Source organism: Phoxinus phoxinus, assembly GCF_949152265.1.
Source record: "Phoxinus phoxinus genome assembly, chromosome: 19".
NCBI classification, from domain to species: Eukaryota; Metazoa; Chordata; class Actinopteri; order Cypriniformes; family Leuciscidae; genus Phoxinus; species Phoxinus phoxinus.
This window is the reverse complement of record NC_136894.1, coordinates 19,903,241-19,930,505: the sequence shown is the minus strand read 5'-3', so window position 1 is coordinate 19,930,505 and position 27,265 is coordinate 19,903,241. Positions and strand designations below refer to the sequence as shown.

The 27,265-nt window shown below is 42.0% G+C and overlaps 1 protein-coding gene across 2 annotated transcripts; it reads right to left on the bottom strand.

Moving 5' to 3' along the window:
• Positions 1 to 18,181: 18,181 nt before the first annotated feature.
• 42sp43 (P43 5S RNA-binding protein) lies at positions 18,182 to 24,254 on the bottom strand. 2 transcript variants are annotated; one of them, XM_079590793.1, is made up of 9 exons: positions 23,987 to 24,254; positions 23,777 to 23,877; positions 23,288 to 23,384; positions 23,102 to 23,187; positions 22,927 to 23,000; positions 21,463 to 21,543; positions 21,097 to 21,326; positions 19,301 to 19,354; positions 18,182 to 19,134 (listed from the first exon to the last, which is right to left on the bottom strand). In XM_079590793.1, exons 1-9 carry the CDS (start codon positions 24,119 to 24,121, stop codon positions 18,880 to 18,882), a joined length of 1,113 nt encoding a protein of 370 aa, XP_079446919.1. In that variant the 5' UTR covers positions 24,122 to 24,254; the 3' UTR covers positions 18,182 to 18,879. The 2 variants fall into 2 exon arrangements, with proteins under 2 accessions (XP_079446919.1, XP_079446918.1); XM_079590792.1 differs by having other exon boundaries at positions 18,677 to 19,134; positions 21,463 to 21,558.
• Positions 24,255 to 27,265: the final 3,011 nt, after the last annotated feature.

Here is a 27,265-nt window from a genome sequence, read left to right as displayed (position 1 = left end):
TAAACTTATCACTGCATCTAAACCAACAACATGTTTATTAGATCCAATACCCGCTAAACTACTGAAAGAAGTGTTACCTGTAGTGGAAGAGCCTCTTCTCAATATTATTAACTAGTCTCTATCTTTAGGACATGTTCCAAAAACATTCAAGCTGGCAGTTATAAAACCTCTTATTAAGAAACCACAATTAGATCCAAATAACCTAGCAAATTACAGACCCATTTCAAATCTTCCATTTATGTCTAAAATACTAGAAAAAGTTGTGTCCGCTCAATTGTGCTCTTTCTTGCAAGAAAACGATATCTATGACAAGTTTCAGTCAGGATTCAGGCCACATCATAGCACAGAAACTGCGCTGGTTAAAATTACAAATGATTTACTTTTAGCTTCTGACCAAGGCTGTATCTCAATACTAGTTTTACTCGATCTTAGTGCTGCGTTTGACACTATAGATCATAAAATACTCTTAGATCGACTTCAAAATTACACTGGTGTTCAGGGACAGGCATTAAGCTGGTTTAGATCGTACCTATCAGACCGTTACCATTTTGTCCATTTAAATGGGAAAAATCAAAGATAACGTCAGTAAATTATGGAGTGCCACAGGGATCTGTATTAGGCCCCCTGCTATTCTCAATTTATATGCTGCCACTTGGTAATATTATAAGAAAACATGGAATAAGTTTCCACTGTTATGCTGATGACACTCAATTATATATTTCATCTAGACCAGATGATAACACTAAATTATCTAAAATGACAGAGTGTGTTAAAGATATAAAATATTGGATGACGTGTAATTTTCTTCTATTAAATTCAGATAAAACGGAGGTATTACTGATTGGTCCAAAAAACTGCCCACAAAACCTCTTACAATACAACCTTAATCTAGAAGGATGTCCTGTTACTTTATCCTCTACAGTAAAAGACCTGGGTGTTATACTAGACCGCAACTTGTCTTTTGAAAATCATATTTCAAATGTCACAAGAACAGCCTTTTTCCACCTTAGAAACATTGCTAAGCTACGTAATATGCTATCAGTTTCTGATGCAGAAAAGTTAGTTCATGCATTCATGACCTCGAGACTAGATTACTGTAATGCTTTATTAGCTGGTTGTCCTGCATCCTCAGTAAACAAGCTACAGTTAGTCCAAAATGCAGCTGCTAGAGTTCTTACTAGGTCAAGAAAATATGATCATATAACACCAATTTTATCATCTCTACACTGGTTACCTATTAAGTTCCGTATCAATTACAAAGTATTGTTACTGACCTATAAAGCCCTAAATGGTTTAGCTCCTGTGTATTTAAGAGATCTTCTATCGCCATATATTCCATCGCGCTCTTTAAGATCGCTAAATTCGAGGCTTCTGGTCGTACCTAGGATATCTAAGTCCACTAAAGGAGGGAGGGCGTTTTCACATCTAGCTCCTAAACTCTGGAATAGCCTTCCTGATACTGTCCGAGGCTCAGACTCGCTCTCCCAGTTTAAAACTAGATTAAAGACGCATCTCTTTAGCCAAGCATTCACATGATGCATCTCATACCTTTTATACTACAGTTAAATCAGATCAAATGCATTCATATTAAGAACAGCAGCTACGCTAATTATTTCCCATCTGCCTTTTTTGTTGTTATCTCGGGACGCCTGTCCCGAGATAACTCAAATAGAGTTTGTCAGCTCCAGTTAGTATCCAGCCTCTCATGGAGACTTCAGATGCCCCAACGCCTGTGATGAGACGACTCGACGCCTGTGAAGAGACGACCCAACGCCGGCGATATGTTATGCCCTAAATTTCATGATTAACTAACTGTATTTTTGTATGTATATTTTTGAAATGCATTTTCTGTAAAGCTGCTTTGAAACAATGTGTATTGTGAAAAGCGCTATACAAATAAACTTGAATTGAATTGAATTGAATATGTACAGGTACTACCTTGAGCATGACACGGGTCCCAACAACAGGTTTGTCCAGGTAAAATCTGTCTGGAGAGGAACTGGTGAGGCAACTCTTCTCCGCACTGACTGTATCCTCTTGGGAGGGTCTAACATTTACATTGTGTAGAGGGCGAAGGTGTTTACCTTGACACAGGTTACAGGGCTTCTTAAGGTCACACTGAGCAGCATGATGAGTCCTGGCACAGCGCCAACAACGATTATTACCTCGAATCCAGTCTTTGGCCTGGTCAGTGGTAAGTTTAGCAAATGGCTTGCATTGACTCAAATAATGCTCTGTACTATCTCAGAAGGGACAGAACCGTTTCACTTCGACTGACTTGGTCGGTGGAGTCATACCCTTCTGAGGGGACAGGGAAGTTACATTTTGAGCCACTCCAACCCCATGAAGAATGGCTACAGTCCTTTTACTCTGTATAGGTCTAGAAGTCTGTCGGTCCTGAACTCCTCATGAGGAAATCTCTACATCAAAGTCATGACACCAGGCTTCATAACGGAGCCAGTCTGAGAGATTATGTAAAGTAGGTACGGTTCCAGGTTGCCGAAACATGTGACGGCGGAACTCAGCTCGCTGTTCAGAAGGAAGTTTGCTCAAAAGACGTGCGACATGTGACCCACAATTCAGTTCAATGTCGCCTTCAGGCCCTAAAGTCTTCAACAAACCCACCAATGACTGTACCTGAAGAGCAAACTTCTGGAATGCAACTGTATCCCCACGCTTTACATCAGGGGCTTCCAGGACACTGGCAATTTTCCTCAAAGCTAGTTGGTGGGGCTGACCAAACTTCTCATGGAGGGCCACCATAGTGTCAGTAAACGGGGTAGGCGAGTTAAAAAAAGCATCGGCAATCAGCTGAGCTTCATCCAACTTTAAGTGGTCCACAAGTATTTGATATTTAAAGAGTTCAGTTCCATCTCGAGGAAGCAGATTCTCCAAAGCGATTCGAAGTCTGGCAAACTCGCTTGGATCTGGTCGGCTGAACTTGGGGATAGTAGGGGTAGGCCCTCTATACACATACTCTGAAGGGTGTGTTAAATATGGCAGTTTCGACTCTACCTTGACCACAGGCGCTGGATACCTCGACGGAGCTGGTATGGACCCAAGTCGGGAAGAAGAAACTGGAATTTGGGCACTTAAAGGTTTCCTATACGAGGTCTGTGCAGCTGAGGATAATAACATTCTGAGGTCTTCAGGTGTTGGAGGTGGTGGTAGCACATCTGGATATTGAAAGCAATACTGAGAATTGCGGTATGGAGGGTGAGCCTGGGAGACCGTTGAATACTTTGGTACCTCTGGTTGGTATGTAGCTTTGTCAGGTTTCGTTAACTTTAAAGCCTCCATACCTCTGCTCAGTTCTGTTTCGGGCCAGGGTGGAAGCTCAGGCCACTCTTCATCATCAGCTGATGTCCGGCCTACGCGACGGGAAAGACTGGATGGCAGTTGGGGTTCTGGTTGCACTAGAGGACGATCATGGCTTTTAGCTGTGCTGAGGTCTGCTTTAAGGGTTTGGGCTACTTTGACCAGTTCTTTGAACTCAGTACGAACTTCTTTCAACTCCATCAGGTCAGAACGAAAGGCTTGGTGGGATTGCAGTAGCTGTACATTTTCTCTGCGAATGGCTTGGAGCTCGTTATAGAATTCAGGCTCGGTGTAGCGATTCTGCGGGACTGATGTGAATGACTGAGGTAGGTTTTCACTGCGCTCTGCATAACTGAAGCTTGGTGGTCTGAACCGAGGACCTGTGCGAGGAGCAGCATCACCATAGAGGTAGTCAGGATGGTCCCATGATGACTGGAGAGGCGTCATGTGGGCAGGTACCTCCCAGGGTGGTGAAATAGCATGTTCACTTACAGGTCTGCCCCCGACATACTGCACTTCAAAGTCTTGGAGTCGAACTGGTGGATGTGTTCGGCGTTTTGGTCTGGTTGCTCCAACAATCTCCTCATCGGACTCCATGATACCAGGAATGAACACTGCATCCGGCTCGAAGGACCAATTTGTTGGAGAGGAAAAGTTGACTGCTAGGCTCTAGTTCTACTTGTTAGCAGTATACACCCCTGGGTGTCGGTCAGAACACAAAGAATGAGGAGACTGGTGCTTCTTTCCAAAGTGTATTGAATATTAGTCTAAAATAACAAAAACATATTACATTAGTAAAAGTAGAAATGTGTACATTCACAGATGAATCAGTCACTTCTTCATTCAGAATACTTAACTATTCAGTATCACCTCTAAATAACCGTTAAAGCTCAAAATATGCAGAGGATGGGCAACTGAAAACAATATAACTATTGTATTATCACAAGAAATTACTTTGGCATTAATATGTATTATTAATGATTCCAGATGCATCAACAAACTATCTTAATTTCCCAAATTAGCATAATCAAAAGGAAATAATACTGGATAATCCTTCTGCAGAATAATTAGCTAACCTATTACAGACATATACAACGTAAACTGTCACATTTGACTATATTTAGCAGAAATCACGTTACATGTCTTTTTTATCTGTCAAACGATCGCACATGAATCGGTACATGTCCGGGCGTGCACATTTAAATGCACAAAGCTCAATAATACACTGAAAACACGGTTAAAACATCAAGAAATCATAGAAAACTTACTTTATATAAAACGTACTCGGTTACTAACGTAACCTCGGTTCTCTCTAGGAGAGGGAACGAGTACTGCGTCGAAAGAACGCTACGGGAAAGTATTTCTTTGTCGAGATTGAAGCCTAAAAATTAATCCTTAATTTTGTAAACATGTAAAACGCTTTTCTGTAGCATACAACCCTAGGCGGAGCAATATCGCTCACCCATTGGCTGCTCCGCCAGAAAAGCACAGCCTATGCGAGGCCAGAGACGCTGACCAATGAGGGCGCTTCGCGCCCATTCTGCGTCATCTCCCGCCGAAACAGGCGTGGCCTAGGTCTATAAATACGAGCATAGCTGTCTAACACACCGATTTTCGTCACGAAAGCGACGCAGCGTGGGCACGCACGGCATGAGACGCAGTACTCGTTCCCTCTCCTAGAGAGAACCGAGGTTACGTTAGTAACCGAGTACGTTCTCTTACGTAGAGTTCTCTCATACTGCGTCGAAAGAACGCTACGGGAACCCCATGTAAAACGCCGTGCGTGCTCTTGGACCGACACAGACACCTAAGGGCGCGCGCGCCCTGGCATACAAGTGCCTACCCCAAGAAGTATAGGGAGAGCGGCTAAAATAGCATCATCCCTTTATAGTAGTGCCTCTAAGGGCATAATAACATATATATGAAAATATTAAATATATATATGAGGGGTAATAGCATGCTCATGGGACACCATGTCAGTGAGTGATGCTTAAACATTGAAGTGACCTGGGCCGCAACATAGTCTTCTAGACCGAGAGCAGTTTAGCCTAGGAACCTCTAGGTTATAGAACCGTATAAATGTAGACGGGGAGGCCCAGCCTGCCGCCATACAGATATCTTGTAGCGAGATTCCACTATACCAAGCCCACGAAGAGGCCATGCCTCTCGTAGAATGTGCTCTGATGCCCAGGGGGCATTCCAAACCTCTAGATGCGTAGGCTAGCGCAATGGCATCCACTACCCATCGAGATAGACTCTGTTTCGTCGCGGCTCGCCCTTTAGAGCGCCCACTGAACGAAACAAAGAGCTGCTCCGTCTGTCGAAAAACAGCAGAGCGGGACACATAAGCTCTCAATGCCCTGACCGGGCAAAGGGAGCTATTTCCGTCCTCCGAGGCCGGCAGGGCCGACAGGGAGATGACCTGAGCCCTGAACGGTGTGTTGAGGGACTTAGGTACGTACCCATGCTTCGGTTTCAACACGACTACAGAGTCGTTTGGCCCGAACTCCATACAAGAAGCTCTAACTGAGAGCGCTTGCAAATCCCCCACACGCTTCACTGAAGCGAGAGCCAGAAGAAACACGGTCTTGAAAGACAGGTGTTTCATGTCAACTGAGTGAATAGGCTCGAAAGGGGCCCCTTTCATAGCGTTCAACACTGTAGAAAGGTCCCAAACGGGGACTGAAGGAGGCCTTGGAGGGTTTAACCTCCTGGCTCCTCTAAGGAAACGGACCACCAGGTCGTTTCTGCCCAGTGAATGGCCAAGCGTTGGATTAATGAACGCTGATATGGCAGCCACATAGACTTTGAGCGTGGATGGGGTTCTTCCCTTATCCAACAGTTCTTGGAGGAAGGAGAGAATCTCCGTTTCCCCGCACTGAAGCGGTGACAGACCTTGGTCTGAACACCAGCCAGAGAACACCGACCATTTGGAAGCGTAGAGCCGTCTAGTAGACGGAGCCCTAGCCTGTTCGATTGTGTCTAACACTCCCTTTGGGAGGTTAGCGGGTACCCGTTTATGGCCCATACGTGTAGGGACCAGAGCTCCGGGCGAGGATGCAAAATCGAGCCCTTGGCCTGCGAGAGGAGGTCTCTCCTCACTGGAACCGGCCACGGGGCAGTACTCTTCAGTCGCATCAAAACTGGGAACCAGGGTTGATTCGTCCAGTATGGAGCGACTAGTAGCACCGAGCATCCGCTTTCCTTGATCCGCTCCAGCACTTGAGGCAGGAGTGAGACAGGAGGAAAAGCATAGAGTGGACGGCGGGGCCAGACACTGGCCAGCGCGTTCGTGCTCTTCGAAAAAAATTCTGGGCAGTGAGCGTTTTCCTGGTTTGCAAACAGGTCTATTTCCGCTCTGCCGAACGTTTTCCACAGCAGACACACTGTCTGTGTGTGTAGAGACCACTCTCCCGTCGGAACATTGTTCCGTGAGAGTCTGTCTGGGCCTACATTCAAGTGGCCTGGCACATGCATTGCTCTCAACGAGCGCAGGTTGTGCTGGGCCCATACCAGTATGCGTTCCGCTAACCTGAATAGGTTTCGGGATTTCACGCCCCCCTGGCGGTTTATGTAGGCTACTACCGACATGTTGTCCAAACGGACCAGGACGTGGTGCCCTTTTATCCGGGGACAAAAACGCCTCAGCGCAAAGTCCACCGCCATCATTTCCAGGCAGTTTATGTGCGGTAGTTTGGCTCGTTCTGGCCACTGGCCAAAGAACGGTCTGCCGTCGAGCAGTGCTCCCCAGCCTGAGGTGGACGCGTCCGTGGACACCACCTTCAGGCTCGAGGAAGTCCCCAGGCTTACACCTGACCGGTACCAGTCTGACGCTCTCCATGGTGTCAGGGCTGAAATGCATTCCTGATTGACCTTGAGGCGATAACGACCGTGCAACCATGCTCTGCGCGGTACGCGCGCTTTCAACCAGAACTGCAGTGGGCGCATGCGCAGCAGGCCCAGCTGCAGTACCGCTGAGGCTGAGGCCATGAGGCCTAGCTTTTTCTGAAATCTCTTGAGCGGCACTAAATGGCCGCTGCAGAAGGATTTCGCCATTTGCAGGGTGTCCTGCCTGCGCTGTGATGACAGCAGTGCTGTCATAGACAGCGAGTTCAGATCCAGTCCTAAAAAGGAGACCCTTTGACTGGGAAACAGTGAACTTTTCTCCCAATTGACACTCAGACCTAAGCACTCGAGGTGATCGAGTATTAGTGTCTTGTGGTGAGCGAGTTCTGAAGGCGATTGAGCCAGAATCAGCCAATCGTCCAAATAGTTCAGAATTCGAATGCCTCGGAGTCTCAGGGGTGCCAGCGCCGCGTCCATGCACACTGTAAATGTACGAGGTGCTAGGGATAGGCCGAATGGCAGGACTGTGTACTGATATGCCCGGCCCTCGAAGGCGAATCTCAAAAATCGCCTGTGACGTGACGCAATTTGTATGTGAAAATACGCGTCTTTCAGATCTATCGCCATAAACCAGTCTCCTCGGCGAATCTGCGCGAGGATTTTTCTGGTCGTGAGCATTCTGAACTTTCGCCTTGCTAGCGCTTTGTTCAGACGTCTTAGATCCAAAATGGGTCTGAGACCCCCGTCTTTCTTGGGTACCAGGAAATATCTGCTGTACCAACCCCCTTCGCTTTGAGCTTGAGATAAAGGCTCTATGGCCCCTTTGCTCAATAGCTTCGCTATTTCGGCTCGAAGTAGGTGTGCTACTTCTGTTTTTACCGTGGTTTCGACTTTCTCCGTGAAACGGGGAGGGCGTCGATGAAACTGTAGCGAATAGCCTCTTTTTATAGTCTCTAGCACCCATTCTGAGACCCCGGGAAGTCTTTCCCATGCATCTGCACGTGTGACTAGGGGTTGAATGTAATCTGGGCCCTGGTCGCGAAATGGCGGCGACACGAGAGCAACCGTGTGCTGTAACATGGACGCCGTGGCGTGTGAGGCGGGGGGCATGTTTAACACAGTATGCATCCCGCGCGCGCTCGGCTCTCTGAGTTGAGAGAGAGCGCGCGGGGCGAGCCCCGCAGGGCTCGTAATATTTGTGAATAAACGTGGGCGCTTGGTGGCGGGCACATTTATAACACCGGGGACACTGTGTTTGTGTACTGACTGACCGTTCGTTAGTTTCGTTTTTACAGAAAACGCGGAACGTGCAGTGTGTAGTGGTTGTGGGCACTGGACAGTGGGCACGCTCACTACATGTAAAGCACAATCGGCATGAGTCGATTTTATGTGTGCAGACCCTGTGTTGTACGGGGCTGTGCTTGCACGGGTTGAAAAACCGGGCTCTGGTCGCGAAATGGCGGCGAAACGAGAGCAGTCGTGTGCTGTAACATGGGCGCCATTGCAGCGTATGATGCGGGGGGCGCGCTTAATCGAGCGGGCAGCCCGCGCGCGCTCAGCTCTCTCAGCTGAGAGAGAGAGCGCGCGGTGCGAGCCCCGTACGGCTCGGCATGTTTGAGAATAAATGTGGGTGCGTGAACGCGGGTACATTTATAGCACTGGGGAGTACTGTCTATTAGAACTGACTGACCGTGCATCGGTTTCGTTTCATAGAAAACGTGTGACATGTAGCTTGTAGTGATTGTGGGCACTTGAAAGCGGGCACGCTCACTACATATGATGCACAATCGAAAGAGTCGATTTTATGTGTGCAAGCCCTGTATTGTGTGTACGAATGGGCACTGGTCGTGGGCATACAGTTACACACATTACATCATCGGCTGTGGCCGGGACACCGTGTAGCACAGAGAGTACTGTCTATCAGAACCGACTGACCGTGCATTCGTTTCGTTTTTACAGAAACCACGGGACATACAGTGTGTAGTGATTGTGGGCACTGAAAAGCGGGCACGTTCACTAACTTACATGTGACGCACAATCGACAGAGTCGATTTTATGTGTGCAAGCCCTGTTGTGTAGGGCTGTGCTTGTGTGTACGAATGGGCACTGAGTCGTGGGCATTACGGATACACACATTACACCATCGGCCGTGGCCGGGACACCAGAAAATACATTTTCAGATTTACCTGGGGCGTCGTGAAAATGGCGTTTGTGTGCAGGCAAACGGGCCATGATGCCGATTTGGTGACTGCAAAATACACTGGCACGGTCGCGTATGTTGGGACTGTGCGAGCGAGACATTTTAGTGAAATCCGGCCGCGGCGGGATTTTAACACTGTAACGTTAGCTTTCCTCGAAGCAGAAGTGCGCATCCTGGCTGAAAACGGGGCTTTCCGGGACTCCGCGATTTCTTCGTGAATTCAGGAAGAAAAAGGCGCGGGTCTTGAGGACGGTAACGTACGTTCCTCTGCAGAAAAGCAGCCATCCAGCCGGTAAGCGCATCGATGCTGGTCTTTCTCCGTCGACGCTCACGAGCGGCGGGGGAGGGGAGATCCTCGGAGCTCGCCCATCCCTTGCTACCCGAAGCGAGGAGAATAGCAATCGTCCTCCACAGACGCGGTTTCACCTTCCTCGTCCATGACGGACGCGGCGGCACACAGCGGCCCTTGTCCGTCGGTCAGAGAGTCCAGCGAAGCGGGCGGAGAAGCTGGCGGCAGCAGCGGCGAGCACCTCGTGGTGGAGATAGGTTCCGGGCTCCGCTGAGCACGGCGCTTTTCACGGCGCGGCACTGCAGCGGGCGGAAAGATGCAGCTTCAGTAATGAACCCCAGGCGAGTCCGCAGAGTCACCGTAGGCATCCAATCACAGTGATGGCAGCCGCCATCGACGAGAGCTGAAGCTGCGTGATCCTTACAGGCAGGAAACACAAGCACGTGGTCCCCGTCGCTGAGCGGGGCTCTACACGAGCCACAGGAGGTGCGAGGCATCTTGAAAAAGACGCTCGGCTCTTTTAGTGGTGGAAAAACTGTGTGTTGCGACGGCGAACACACACAAAACACACACACATAATGTAAAGGATATTCCACGCCGGAGAAGCACAGCAGGGAACGGCGGCTGAAGGCGGCGGCTCCAGAGAAAAGGCTCGTCCTGCTGAGGTGCTTGTTTCAGACGGCTGTGGCGGCTCGAATCCAATCCAACGATGCGTGCAGCTTCGTGAATTAAGAAAAATCGGTGTGTTAGACAGCTATGCTCGTATTTATAGACCTAGGCCACGCCTGTTTCGGCGGGAGATGACGCAGAATGGGCACGAAGCGCCCTCATTGGTCAGCGTCTCTGGCCTCGCATAGGCTGTGCTTTTCTGGCGGAGCAGCCAATGGGTGAGCGATATTGCTCCGCCTAGGGTTGTATGCTACAGAAAAGCGTTTTACATGTTTACAAAATTAAGGATTAATTTTTAGGCTTCAATCTCGACAAAGAAATACTTTCCCGTAGCGTTCTTTCGACGCAGTACGAGAGAACTCTACGTAAGAGAACTTACATTTACTAATACTTTTAAGACCCAAACGCCAACGAACATCCGAATAACAGGCAAGAAGAAACTTCTAGGTGCGCAGCTGCCGTTCTCTCAGTAATCTATATTGACGCAACAGGCAGCAAACCATAACAATAATGCCTCCTACTGGAAGCATCAGGTATCGCACTCTAAAATAACTATCAAAATAAAAGTCCCACAATAAAAGTCTTCATTCTCCGGGAGCCTTTTATACACATATCATATATTAGCACCATTTGTTGTTTGTTTTTGTTTCCAGTCTCACGGCATCCCAGACTTCAACCTTTTATGATTCAAAATAGCTGAATAACTAACCATCTGAGATTTCGGTATAGAGATAAAGGTTAGGATCATAATTTTGGGTTTAAGAGAGGCACAATGCCAGACTGCTTCAGAATCTCTTTATCGCTGATGGCACCTTCATAAAGAGACGACACAAAGGTTACTGCGCCGTGAGGGGCCATCCCAATTAATCCTTTAAATGTACAGTGTGATTTATAGGTGAAGAACACCTCACTCTGGAGGAGAAGAGAACTTGGTGTTTGGCAACGTATTTCGGTACAATCCAAAATAATTTGTGTGTCAGAGTAACCCTGAAAAACCTCTGGCATGTGAGATTTTACAGTCTTCTCATCCAGCCAAATACCCACAGCCCCTAGTACAGTATATAGGACGTTAGCCCATGTATTTATGATGCAGCTTACAGTTGACTGGTGGATTTTGAATCTGTGGGCCAGATCTATGGGGTTATTATTGTTGCAATATTCCAAATAAATAGATTAATATTCACAAATAAATGTAAAGAGATTCACAAAAATGTATCGAATGCACAAATTAATAGATTAAGATCCACAAATAAATGTAAAGAGTTTCACAAAAAATCATAAAATTCACAAATAAATAAAATGAGATTTGCAAATAAATAAAACATTTACAAATGTTTTCTTATTTTACAAACACAACTCTGCCTGGCATTTATTTGTGAATCGGTTCCAGTGCATTTGTAAATCGCTGCACACATTTGTGAATCGGTTCCTGTGCATTTGTAAATCGCTGCACACATTTGTGAATCGGTTCCTGTGCATTTGTGAATCCCCTCACGCATTTGTGGATTTTGAAACACTTCTAGCGCAGACGTGCAGAGAAATCCACAAATAGGTGGACTCCACCCACCGCCTACTCAAGCCAATCAGATAACGGCCACATCGAGCTGGCCAATCGTAGCACGTTATCGCTTCAACCAATCACGTTTGGCTTTACACTCAGGGCGGGAAGTGGGAACTGATTCTTGCATCAATGAAAGGACAAAGGAGCACTGGAGCGCAGTAGTAGCGCTGAACTGTGTGTGGTAAAAACACTCTGTTTTCAAAAGATTGTTGGAGTTTAAGGCCTCTTTATATTTCCATCAGGATACACTCAGGGAATTATGATAATCAGAGATCCCGAACATCATGAACAGTCTCTACACCGGCAAGAGGCGCGACACAGCACGTCAAAAGCAAATAGGCACTGTCTGTTCACTGCTGCCGCTGCAGTTTAAAATAATGTAAACTAAACTAGCATGTTTGAAATGTTAACACATATTCCCTATGTGACGTCTGCTTAGCTTTATATGCATAATCGTGCTCTTAACGGCTCTGATTGTAGCCTGCTTATTGACTAGTGCTGGTTACTATCATATTTCGTGATAGTGTACTGGACGCGGGGCATTCATTGATAGGAAACGGATGCCCGCACTTCTGATGTAGCGGCTACTTCACGCAATTAGGACAAATGTTTTTGTATTTATACATTTGGGCTTATATTTGGTATTCTACATTACATTTATTTATATCCTATTGCTATTTGTCACTGCGATTGTGCTTTAAAAGGCAAAATCGTATAATGTCATGCATCGTGTCTACCCTGTGCGAGGCAATCTACACTGGGCAAAGCGAATGTGCAAAAACATTTGTCCTAATTGCGTGAAGTAGCCGCTACATCAGAAGTGCGGACATCCGTTTACTATCAATGAATGTCCCGCGTCCAGTACACTATCACGAAATATGATTTAAGTAACCAGCACTAGTCAATAAGCAGGCTACGATCAGAGCCGTTAAGAGCACGATTATGCATATAAAGCTAAGCAGACGTCACATAGGGAATATGTGTTAACATTTCAAACATGATAGTTTTACATGATTTAAACTGCAGCGGCAGCAGTGAACAGACAGTGCCTATTTGCTTTTGACGCGCTGTGTCGCGTCTCTTGCCGGTGTAGAGACTGTTCATGATGCTCGGGATCTCTGATTATCATAATTCCCTGAGTGTATCCTGATGGAAATATAAAGAGGCCTTAAACTCCAACAATCTTTAGAAAACAGAGTGTTTTTACCACACACAGACAGCGCTACTACTGCGCTCCAGTGCAGTGCTCCTTTCATTGATGCAAGAATCAGTCAATTCCCACTTCCCGTCCCGAGCGTAAAGCCTAACGTGATTGGTTGAAGCGATAACGTGCTACGATTGGCCAGCTCGATGTGACCGTTATCTGATTGGCTTGAGTAGGCGGTGGGTGGAGTCCACCTATTTGTGGATTTCTCTGCACGTCTGCTAGAAGTGTTTCAAAATCCACAAATGCGTGAGGGGATTCACAAATGCACAGGAACCGATTCACAAATGTGTGCAGCGATTTACAAATGCACAGGAACCGATTCACAAATAAATGCCAGGCAGAGTTGTGTTTGTAAAATAAGAAAGCATTTGTAAATATTTTATTTATTTGCAAATCTCATTTTATTTATTTGTGAATTTTATAATTTTTTGTGAAACCCTTTACATTTATTTGTGGATCTTAATCTATTCATTTGTGCATTCGATACATTTTTGTGAATCTCTTTACATTTATTTGTGAATATTAATCTATTTATTTGGAATATTGCAACTATAATAACCCCATACAGATCCCTCTGCATCAGACCCAATGACAAGTAAGTCATAAAGAGAAAAAATTTGTCAATGGGTTGAAGAATCTGAAAAGAGAAAGAATTAGATGTAAGGATTTGATAAGATTATGCAATATATCTTGCTTTGTAAGAACAACTGTAAAATATATTCACCGTTGCACTGCCAGTGTGAGGGACCTCATCATTCTTCGCTACACTTCGTGCTCTTGTCACCCGTTCCATCTTGCAGGTGGCTGGTTCTATCTGCTTCCAAAAGGCCATCAGGTGAGCGTGACTTGCAAACCTGTGGGACATAGGTGTTACATTTCATTACATTAAGTGCTCATACACAACATTAAATTTAAAAGCATGGTAGCATCCATATTGACAGTTACTGTAAACATCCTGGAACATTTAGGCACTAAGGTTAGAAACTGGACCACACACGTCAGTCCTTTTCCTTACTGCTCTTCTCAGTATTTTAAAATACAATGCACTAGTAGATAGATCTAGATAGTTTTAGATAGATACTTTTCTCATCATGAGGGAAATTCAAGGTTTCCAGTAGCTTACAACAACACACATGCAACATTTAAACAGATAGGCTTAATACTAAACAATATTGAACGCTCTAAAACGTCTATATTAAACACAGTGGAGATTTTAATTTACCTTTTGAAGAACCTTATGTCATCATCTGATCCAGCAAACTGCTCCATGCAGAACTTGTTGCTGATAGATATCTCCTCTATTAGGTTTCGTAGTCTTGCTATCTCTTCATAAATGTTCTTCAATGCGGTTAAGAGACATATCCAGCGCAGCAGGTTCACTACTGTCGCAGTCGTCATGGTCAGGAGGATAGTCCAATTCCACAGATGAATCGTGCGTGGTTTCTGTATTGGGTCGCTCGGTCCTTTCCCAAACTCCGGGCCGTGGGGCTGGCAAACTGAAATTGTTCCATTGAAAAAGCAGCTCCCTTCTTTAGACGTCTGCGCCCAGCTGGAGTCGGAGGCTCTATCACGTCTTCACTTTGAAAGTGTCGGCTGCAGACTCGTCTGTTTGTTGTAAGAAACTTGTCTCGTCGGATGTTAATCACCCACCATTTATGTAATTCAATGTCTTTAGGAAAAGTAAAAAAACTAACTGAAGAATTGCATGTTGCAGACACTGTGCATTGCGGAACACAGCAGTGGTGGAGAGCTGTCTTCCCGCCTTTGAAAGGACAATTTTGTACATTTACATATCGCGTTATCAGTCAAGACAAAGTACAAGTAAAAACATTAACAACGACGAAAATGAATTTTGGGTGTTTTGACAAGCATTCAATGGTAGCATAGGTAGCACTTCACTCTACAATAACCGGATGTTTACAACCATCCTGAGATTTAACCGGAAATACATCACGCTCGCCAGTGCAAACTGCCTATTTAAGATTAGTAGTTTGTTTAGGCATGGTCTATGGAGGACCAAACCTGCAGAAATTAAAAATAAATAAATGAATAGATAAATTAATAAATAGATAAATAAATGTGATAAATAGATAAATAAATGTGATAATAGGAAAATAAATAAAGGAATAAACGACTTGATAAAATAAATATGACTCATTTTTAATCAAATTTATTTTTATATTAAAAATATTTTTGTTATTCCCCTTAATGTATTATTTTCTGCTTTTATACATTTTTACATTTAAAAAATCGTTTAAACTTGTATTTATTCGTTATTTATTTATTTTTATATAGGCTATTTATTCTTACATTTATTGTTTAGATTTATTTATTTATGTATTAATTTATTTATTTCCACATGTATTTATTTTTTTATTTATTGATTCATTTATTTTTACATTTCCATGTGTAACATGGAAATGAGGAAGGCGGTCCTTGTGTAGCTTCAGTGCATCATTGGCTGAGAGCTCACGAATAGAATCGTCAGGCCAGCTAATCGATAGTAAGGAGATTTTTCACACCCAGAGTCAGACACCCAGTGGATGGTTGGTTTTCTAGTTTAATGACTGTTCTGTAATAGATCTTGACTCTAAATAACTGAAATGGTTGCTTTTCTCAACCACCAATGGCTTCTAGGAAAATCGGAACAATCCATGGTTCATTCACGGCACAATGTTTCTTCCTGGTTTCCACGCGCTGTTTGATCCGTTAATAACGGAGAAATGTGAATGTTTCTCTCTAGATCTTGCAGCGATGTTATTACTTCTGTGGCAAATTCAAATGCTTTCTTTACTGGATCTCTTATTAGCGCTGTGTAGTAACAGCGTCGCATGATCACGATCGGCTCGCGCTGCACTGGTCCAAACTGATAAACGGTCCGTCAACCACACAATAACGAGCAGTTTCGTTCCGCTTGCATTATGTTTGCCATTTGATGTTGGGCACTGTTGTGGTCGCGCCGGCGTCTCTTGCAGGGAAAAAGGTTGGGAACCACTGACTTAGATCATACAATTGTCATAAAAAATGTTTAATAAAATATTATAGAAATTGGTGGTTATTGTTCAGTATTTATTTTATTTTTTTTGCCATGAAGCAAGAAAAATAAACCATGTCAAGTTGACAGGTCAGAATTGTTTTTATAGCACTTCTGTTACTATCCCCTTCACTTCTAAAATGATGGCTGGTTTGTTTACTTTCCTACGCGTTCTAGCTGAAGTTGCAAGACTACCGTATGGCATTTACGCCTTACAACAGAGGAAGAGGATTTCCAAGACGAACAAGCTTGCCTTTCCTCTGGCTGTTCTTCGACGTTCATGTTGGCAAATATCTCCTCTAAAACATCGATAAGCACATCTAATCTAAACAACACATAGTATTTGATGCGTTACCAACTTCATTTGCTAAATTGCGCAACTCTCTACTAGCTATTTGTAAAACGTCCGCCATAGTAGGCCACACACCTGTCACCACCAACCGACGTCACTATACAAAGCCAGAGTAATCGAGCAAGCGCTTCAATCAAAGATGAACCAATGGTAAGCAAGACCAACCCACCTAATTATCATACGAGACAAATAAATGTAAAGATAAATGAATCAATAAATCTAAAAATAAATACATGTGGAAATAAATAAATGTATAAATAAATGTAAGAATAAATATAAAAATAAATAAATAACCAATAAATAAAAGTTAAAACGATTTTTAAAAATGTATAAAAGCAGAAAATACATTAAAAGGAAAAATAATACAAAAATAAATAAATTTTATTTTCATATTTATTTTATCAAGTCGTTTATTCCTTTATTTATTTTTATATTATCACATTTATTTATCTATTTGTCACATTTATTCATTTATTTATTCATTTTTAATTTCTGCAGGTTTGGTCCTCCATAATGGTCTGCAGGGGATTACAAACCTGCGCATATATATTCAAACGCATATAGAATTCTTGATATGCACGTGAGCGCCATCAGTGTTTATCACAGGTTCGCGTTTAAAGTCTGTTTAGAGAAAAATGGTGTCATCTTAGCAGCCTTTAATTTAATAAATTATCCCTGCGACGGAAGTGAATCAATCAAAACTCACTTTAGCTGAAAAATAACATCCAAGAACAGTTATAAAGTCAAAACAATCAGTTACCTTAAATTATATGTTTATAGCTATAAAGCTGCTTTGAAACAATCTACATTGTTAAAAGTGCTCCAGTGTATAAAAGATGACTTCACTAAATGCTGATTTATAAAATGCAGTTTTTTGACCATTTTCTATAAGAATTTAATGGAGATTTATATTGGTTTCTTTGAAATCTATGCATGAAGATATCTTCCTAAAGATATTAACTAAAAACAATACCCTTCAAACATTAGTTTTAGGTTGTTTTTTTACAGCAGAGAAAGAAAAGTATAGAGAGCCTAAGTCCCTCCCCTTCCGGTCGACCACCATGGGACCTTATTTCGGAAAAATATTGTATGGTAGTCAATGGCGAGAGACAACAAATATTTTGATCTCGTTTGAATTGTGCCCTGAATTACACATATGTTTGTCAATTTAAAAGATACATTTTAAAGTCAAGAAAGTCGCAGTTTGATGTAAAACTGTTGAGGTATAAGACTGTGAAAATACGTAATTACAAAGACTACAAACCCAGAAGGCGCACATGCGACGTCATACCTTTTCTCTCAATGAATGAAGCTAACTTTACTGAAGCTAACGTCTGTCATTTTTTCTATAGTCTTACATTATAATCCTAACGTTACGCCGTCATGCCTGACTCGTGTTTTGAGCCAGAATACACACATACGAGCAACGGATCTTGTGACGTAGGCTACATAGTGCGAGACGAGAGATGTAGTTCATCGAGCGATTTTCACATACAACTAAACGTTACTCTTCTGTTTTATGACAAACTGCGACTTTCTTGACTTTCATATTTACCTTTTAAATTGACAAACATCATATGTGTAGTTCAGGGGACAGTTCAGACGGAATAAAAAGATAAGTTCTCTCGCCATTGACTTCCATACATATTTTTTCCGAAATAAGGTCCCATGAGCCGGAAGCGGAGGGGTGGGACTTAGGCTCTCTATATGGGTTTATCTAAAGTCCTTTTCAGGTAAGTCATTTCACTCAGCAGCCATCTTTGATACACCTCTTGGGCAGTTATTTCAGTCATGCAAATATAGCTATACAACTATGCATTTCATTAGATTTGTGCTTTGTCAGGCCTATATATCATAATATAGATTATCAGCATAACAGTAAAATCTCCTTGATTCCAAGTATTATCTCCCAAGGCAAGCACAAACATGGAAAACAAATGGTCCTAGTAAACATGAGGTAAGCGCTTCCCTGTAGCAGCAAATCAGATGCAAAAGTATGCAATACACTGTTTGTGAATGTCACTTCAAACATCTCCGCAACTTCAAATCAGAAAAGCTGTGTATTGAATTCTTTGCGTGCAAATTGAAACATGCCGCTTTACCCATAAGAGCTGCAAGTGTAAAATATTCACTTTCAAAAAGCATGTTTCAAACCAAGGAACTACAAGCCATAAATATGAAAAAGTGCAGAAGCCAGACTGACAAAACTGAACTACTTTATTTAGCATCGAGAACTCAAATTCACAAAAACTCATTTCTGCTCTCAGTAGCCCAATAACAGAAAAGCTGTACTTCCGAGTACTAACATTAAACAAAAAAATTATTTTCAACAAACTGAATGCATGTCAGCACAGTATTTGTACACAAGTAAAAAAAAAAAAAAGGAGAGGGGGGGGGGGGGGTCTATTTTTTTTTTCCATCAACCACCGTTGGTTGAGTCACCCGAATACTGAACAGATCTCGCAGATTTACTTCAGGATCAATGTGGTGTGGGATTTTGCGCTCATTAAACAGGCCTGTCAGATCAGCTTCCAGTTTGGCCCTCTGAGTGATGTTCATGCGTAATGAAAAAAGATAGTGAAGGTCTTCAACCAGAGGACGTCGATTCTGCCCTTCCAATCGTTTCTGCCAACTCTTACTGCTCCGCTTATGTGGATGCTAAATAAGAATACAAGTGTTACAGAGCTGGTTGGGTTTTACATATAAAAAGAAACCTGCATAAAATGTATGAATTGTTAATGTGGTAATGTACAGCATGTCATAGATGCCATTGATGTAGTTCAAGCTGCTATTAACCCATCATAGTCTTAAGGGATATAACTACCTTGAGTTTGGCCACATCAGGTTCATGACGTAACATGTGGCGGACAAGGCTTTCCTGTTGAAAAAGCACAGGAAAGGGTTACTAACGCAACATAGAACACTAACATGTGAACATGAGGCCCTACAAGTATATCAAAAAAAAAAAATCTTGATTTAATCCTGATTAATCCACTCCTAACATTAAAGTAATTATCACTTTTATATTGTAGTTTCACATTTAAACTCCAAATTAATGTAGAAACAGCAAAGATGGTACCATGCGTTTTAAATATTTGTTTCATGGCAAATTTTTATGAAACATCACCAATACTGCTATGGCGGTTTATAAAAAAAAAAAATCTTAATTTTATCCATTAAGTATAGCCATTCAGCATTAGAGGTTTAACGGTTAAAAATTAGTCAAGTCACCTTTATTTATATAGCGCTTTTTACAATACAGATAGTTTTAAAACAGCTTTACAGAGATAAACCAACGCCGGCGATATGATATGCCCGAAATTTATGATTAATTAACTATTTTTGAAATGCATTTTCTGTAAAGCTGCTTTGAAACAATATGTATTGTGAAAAGCGCTATAAAAATAAACTTGAATTGAATAACCGGAAAATTCACATTGCAGCACTTCCGGGTTCTACGTCAAAATGCCGCCTCCCTATTCAACAGAGATATTGTAGGTCTAACAGGTAGGATATATACAGGAATTGTATAAAGTTAACCATGTCACAGTCTTCACTGCATAAACTATAAATGAATAGATTAATCCTGGTTAAAGCTACATAAAGTTATTCAGTCAAGAGCAGTGAGTTGGTGACTTTGTTCTTCGATTATCCTTAATGACAGATGGTTGTATTAGGCTGCTGTCATTTTAAGATCCGCATCGTGTGGCAGGTGTGACGCGCTTAACATTCTTACAACTCTTTACGTTAATTTAAGACTGCTTGCGAGGATACTCTACAAAACGGGCATTTAGCTTTCTGTGCGCACAAGTCGTGTCTCACACAGACAGGAGATTCACAGATGTGCGTGCCAGTACTGCGCTGAATTCTCTTTTGCATCTTATCACACTTGAATAGTTTAAAAGCATTTGCATGATTAAGAGCGTGGTCATTTAACAATGCTAGCCAAAGGATGACAAAAAAAAAAAAAAAGTTGGGCTTAACTGGATACGCTAAACCTTAAAATGCAACAATGACAATTAAATAATTAAATCTTGTGCGCCACTGATATGGCTCCCTGACACACACCTAAAATTCAACACGTCTGTGTTCTGGTGTCAAATGGCACAACCAAACATTACAGCAACAACTTGTTGCTTGTCACTCATAGCACGCATCTTTATATGTAATGAGCGAGAAACTAATAAAAAAAAATTGATTTTTATCGATGAAAGTGCATTTTCGATAAATACCAATACAGTTTTATCCCCCAGGCCTATGCTGCGTTAAATATTTTTAACACATTAAACTGAAAAATAATTGCATGCGTTAACGCATTCATTTTGACAACACTAATAAAACCAAACTTTAATATGAAGACAAAATTGGATCTGTGACAATACTTTTCAATGCTGGTCCTGGGGACCCCCTTTCAGTGAAGAGATGCAAAGATATGATACAAAATGTGCAGAGTAGTGGTTCTCAGGAATAGGATTGAAAAGGTTCTTTCTTTTCAAAAAGGGGTATTTTAACTACAGTTCGACTGCATGTGATAGTGCAGTAGTTTAAATTTCTTCAAAAAGACTAATAGACATCACACGACCATTCTACCATCCCTACCACATTCCTCACTGTACTCACACGCATGGCAAAAGTCTTGCTGCAGCCAGGGAAGGAACAGCCGTGTGAGAGCAGCTGCAGATGAACCTTTCGAATATGGTGCTGCAGATTGAAGGTTGTGGAAAAGTATGCCTGGCAACCTTGACTGGGACATAGCAAAACTGGCTTCTGCAAGGCATGCGTCCGCTTATGCCTCCTCAAGGCATCACGTTTCCGGAAGGCCTTTTGACATACCATACAGGAGAATGATGCTGTTGATGAAATTAAGTGACTTTAGAGCTTTTGTGTAAACCATTACTGACACAAGGAGTATGAACTCATCACTCATGGGAAATGGAAAGGTACTGGCAGTTTACTTTAATAACTAAAAAGTTTCCACTGGTTTACCTGGGTGACTCGCCATGTGTTTCCGTAAATTCCTCCAGGTGTGCACACTGATGGGGCATTCAGCATAAAGACAGCGATAACCTGAAGAAACAGTTACTGGGTGGCCATTGTAAAACCAATAGTGGTCTCTTTCTGCCATTTTTTTTTTCTTTATACAGTCAGTGGGTAATAGCAGGTGTTTATTGGTACTGTAATGAAGTACAATTACTCAGAGTAACCTGCTATTGAAAATTCTATTAATTTAACAACCTATAAAAGGCACAAACTGCACATCAAAATTGTTTGGGTTCGGCCCAACTGTGTTTTGATTCAGAGAAAAGAGCTGGCATAACCCTTCATGCTCAATTAAATAAAATGCCATTTTATTTTTAAGCTCCAGTATTGCAAATTTGCAGTAGGGTCTCGAGAGCAGGACACAACCTAATGCGGGGTTAGTTGTAACATTTTACATTTATTAATGCATGCTAGCATGATGAAACTTGTGTATTTACTAGTTGCTATTTCAACAGTACATTTAAAAAAATATATATTTGGAAGATATCACTTAACATTTATTTAAACCATAGCAAAAATTAATGTAATTTTTTCCATCTATGGTTTTTGTGTTAATTTCAAATTAGACAAATCTGATATTTTAATTTAATTACATTTTAAACAGTTGAGATAGTTATTTAATAGTTTGCCAACTAGCAGAAGGCACTAGCAGGGTTTAAATCATAGTTGCACAGGTGGGGTATGTTGTCACACTGCATTACAATGTGCCCCTATTAGAACTATGCTATTCTGTGATGTTAGCGATGTAATTCACATTAACTTTTATGAATTCTATTCATAAATAAGTGAAGACAGTCAATGTACAGAAATGATAAATTTATGTTTTGAACTATGCTGTAGCCTATAGCGGTGTTTTTGTTGTCAAACTAAAAATATATATTTTATTTAAAAAAGCACCATTATTTTGTATGAAAGCTAATTTTATTGAAAAATATTTTAGTCTTGTATTTTTTTTATTAGATCAGATAATATATTACGTTTCAATGTACATTGTCACCTGTGGCATGTTGTCACATTTCACTTAAATTTAAGGGTAAAAAAAAAAAAAAAAAAAGTAAACACTATTAATGAACCAAAACAACAATTGTAGTAAACGTGTGAAAATGCGGGGGAAATAAATACTCATGTAGGTTTATACAAACTGAGAAAGTCAAAAAGCGCTAGGTTGTGCCCCGCTCTCCATCTTGCCTCAGTAGGTTAGCATGGTCAGGACCTTACATTTTAGATGCTTGTGAGTTGAGAAGCTTGTACATCAAAAGCAACAGAATATTTCCTTCAGTGAACTTTTTTTTATTTTAAATAACTTGACAGTAGGCTACACACTTACCATAAAAATAATCACGTAAATAAAACATGGTTATTAATTTAATGCCAATAAAAATAACACTTAAATAATTGATGAATCCTCACCTGTGTGTCTTCTAGCATGAGCTTTCCGCGCAATGTGAGACTCAAACCTCATTCCACAGCCACTTTTCGAGCATCTAGTGCAGAATTTTTTTTTAATATTTCCTCCATATTTTACTTTCAGCAGTCAAAGTTATAAAGCATTATAAAAAATAAAACTTTTACGCTGCAGACGCACCTGAAACTTGAAGTACCGTGCGTCGCCAGGTGCAGTTTTAACGCTCGTCTTTTCCTGAACGTCTTTGCGCACTGATGTTCTTTACACTGGGGAAACAGACTCTTGATAAGCTTTACTTGTTTCGCGAACAGCAAAATGCAGCAAGAGCCAGTAAAAGGGTGGTGGGAAGAGAAATTGGAGTCAGACCTGAAAGTAAGCGCATTTTTCGCTGTGCGCGTAACGCACGTGCCTCTTAAGTTTATCTGCGGAATAGAAGTTTTTGCCACATGCAGCGGCAGTACACCTGTTCAATGATAAACAACATTTTCAAAACAAAACAAAACTAAACAAAAACGTCCATAAATAGTAGGTTTATACATTAAGAACCTTCATTCTAAACTGGCCACAACTTTAAGTTCAATCATGCCATTACTTTTGAGCATTTTGTGGTCGACTTTAAAAATAAATAAATTCCCTTGCAACACATGAACAAAGTAGCCTACAAATAATCTACATGCCTCTCAATTAATACGATGCCATAACCTCAGAATTAGACAAAGGTTTAGCCAGGTCACCCAAATGTTTAAATGTCTAAAGGGTGTCGAACATTTGCCTAAACAGGTCTAACAGCAGACAAACACAAAATTGTCTAGCTTATTTTAAACTGATTGCATTTAATAACCATATTTTGCCTACCTGAAGTTTTTCTCGCCGCTGTGTACCGAAGCATGCCGAGTCAGGTGCGATTTACGGGTGAAGCTGCGTCCACATCCCACAAATACACACTTGTGAGGTCGCTAAAGGGAACAAAAAGAAATCTTATATGAAATCATAAATATGCGATTTATTTTTCTTCTTATACTTGATTTATTTTTCTTCTTACACTTAAAGTGTATTACAACTCACCGCACCAGTGTGCGCAGTCTCGTGTTCCAGCAGACGCCATTGTCGAGTGAATGTAGCGCCACATTCAGCATAAGAGCAGTTAAACAACTGCAGTCGCGGCACAGAATCTTTCTTACCCACGTGTGTGTTCATCATTTTACAAACGTGCTTGCAACTACCAATGTGTTTTAACTGTGAATTTTTTCCCCCGTTGTGTTCTAACTATTAATTGCTTGGTGACCGTGTCGGTTTTAAGCTCTTTGCTAGACTCCTGCCACCTGACTATGGTTGCGCTAATTGAGTTTGCCACCAATAATAAGGAAGAGTTAATGAGAGCACAGCCGGTGTTATAAACAATGAGACTGTCTAGTGATTGCATTGACTGAATGGCCTTCAATGTGTACAAAGTCATTTTTACATTATTAGCTCATTAATATAAATTAAGCCATTTTAATCTACAAGATTGATGCTTTTTTCAAATCAGTTTAATATAATTTAAGTAAAATTGACTTGTACAACCAAGTTGATTGTATGTACAAATTTAAAGGTGCCATGTGTATTGTCTGGCAAAAAAAATCAAGTCATACTCCACATTCCATACCAGATGGGGGCAGTATACCTCCATAAAGTTAATTGGTCTACTCTAGAGTAACAGACGAGAAACGACACAGTCTCTATGCTCCGCCCCTACCTTCACAACCATAGACATCATATAGATAGATGCCCTATTGACCGCTACTGTGTAATCTGAATGGCAGGTGCAATGAGCTGTCAGCGCATTTAATTAATCATACTTCACTGAATACCGAACTGATTTTCACGCTGGGTTTTTTTCTGCAAATGTCATTCATGTAGCTATGATACAGGACACATGGTTCGGCATATTTTAATATTCATAGTAGGCTTAACAGTAATATAATATTCTGATATAAGATATAAAGTGACCAGACGTCCGAAATCAAAATATGTGATGGAGGATATAAGGTATTTTATAAATCACACACTATAAATATGATAAAGAAGTAGAAACAGATAGTTGCAGTAAAGTAAGATATTTTAATAAGTTGAAGAAACAATAATGATTTGTGACACACACACACACACTCGATTTGCGCATCGCCGTCATGTGTGTATTACAGGTAACGTTATTACATTGCTTCCTGATATCACGTGCGCAAACACAAATAACCTATATTTATATATGTATATACTACAGGGCCGTTGAATGCTTGTAGCCTATCTGATAACCGTGAAGCTCTTGTAATTATTACTTTACCCAACCTCTAGTCTCCATGTCGAGTGATGCAGTAAACATCAGACAGCGCACGTGAACCGATCATCTCTACTATAGTAAAAAAAACACGAACACTGTTGAAAGATACAGTAGGCTACAAATGACCTGTTCGCGCCACAAATTGTTCTCCGTCCTTAGCGACCGAGTCATTGAATGTGAAACAGCCGGCTGCTGTCGTCAGCGAGTAGCAATATCCAGACAACGAGGGCGCGCGCGCCACGCTGATACCTCCGTTTCAGTTTCTCGAACCCGCGCAGTGCGGCGGTCAGAACACGGAGACCATTCTGCCCCTAGCTATGCGTGCGAAAGCATGGGAAGCGATCCCGGGCGTGTCAGAATGGGTGCTGAACGTTGTAAAACAGGGCTATGCGCCGTCCCCTGCGCTTTCGAGCCCGGACCGTGACGAGCGGTCCTTTTCTTATCTGATTTGATTTGTGCTTCAGAGCGCGGTTTTTTCCCTGCAGCGGGTGGTGGTGGTAGGGGTCTCTTGGCAAGGGCTTCAGCCATGCTTCCGCTCTCTTCCCTGAATTGAAATGAAGTAGTGGGCTGTACTTTCCACACGATTGACATCAGGTTCAAGTACGCCCACAAGCCATGCGAGTTATTCGTGTATTGCAGGTTGGTTGGTGGTTATGTTGCCCGCATACCGCCTCCCATGGCCGAAACTGGTATTACGACACCTGTCGGGCCGTGGCTAGTAATGCTAATGCTAATTAAGGTTGATATCTCTGCAGCACTATAACTTGACATTTTTTAATGACATCATTGCCCTTATTTCTTCTCATTTTTTTGCTGCGTGTAGCTAATTTTTTTGATATTTTTACCTCAATTTTTACACATGGCACCTTTAAGGCATGCAGCCTTTTTTTGTGACATAAGCCGGCTGCACACTGTATGATTTATAATTTATGGCGACTGTGGGCTGCATTTACATGCGGGATTAAAATGGTGGCTAGCAAACAACGTTGTACAGGTTGATTTGATGGTTGTCCACACATTGGGCCTCATTTATCAATCTTGCGTCGAAACTGGCGTATATGTTGGCGTAAGATTATGCTTACACTCCTCTCACCGCCTGATTTATGAAGCTGTGGGTACCTTTGAAATTCAGGTGTACGCAATACCTGCCTCTTGATAAATGCCGCGGCTGAAAACGATCGTCATTAGATTAACACGCCCCTATATATTCACGTCTCCGCCTCCCCCACGCCCTCATTTTACGCCATGGACACACGGAAGACGGCAAAGAGGAGAAACTTCTCCGGTGGAAATACCTATAATTTGAAAAAATTACCTATCACAATGCATTATTTTACAGCAGGTGTTTTGAAACTATTAGCGTTGAATTTCGCATGACGTCACATGTAATGGGGTGTACAATATTGATGATGATGTGAATAATTGCATGACAATTTGTAATATTCTTCTTATTATTATGATTTTGATTATTAATGTGTCATGATTCTGCCTTGGTGTTCTTGAGTTTCCCTGGTTGTAAGGCAGGATCATGACAGAATCATGTTTTATGTGCAAACACATGGCCTTGTTGGGCCATGTGCTTGTTGTCTCGTCATCTAGCCCCGCCCTCCTTGTTATCCTCGTTTTGTCATTATTGCTTTACCTGTGTCACCTGTATGTTATCCTTGTCTTGTCATTATTACCTAGTCAGTGTCACCTGTTCCCCTCATTAGTTTCTCCCTTTTTAATCCCCTTGTGTTTGCTGTCCTGTGCCGGTTCATTGTCATACATGGTGTGAATCTACCCGTGAGTAATGTGTTTAAAGTCCTGTCTTAAAGGAAGTATTTGATCCTGTCTTAGTTGTTAGTACATCGTCTGAGTCTTAGTATAGTGTTGTCTTCCCTGTCTCGTTTTGCCCCCTCGTGGGTTTTGTTTTCTGTTTTTTGTCACTAATAAAACCTGTGTCCTGCAAACTGTCTGCTATTGGGTTCGTTCCTGAAGATTCATAACATAATGACGCTTATTGTTATTTAGAAGAAGAATGTCTT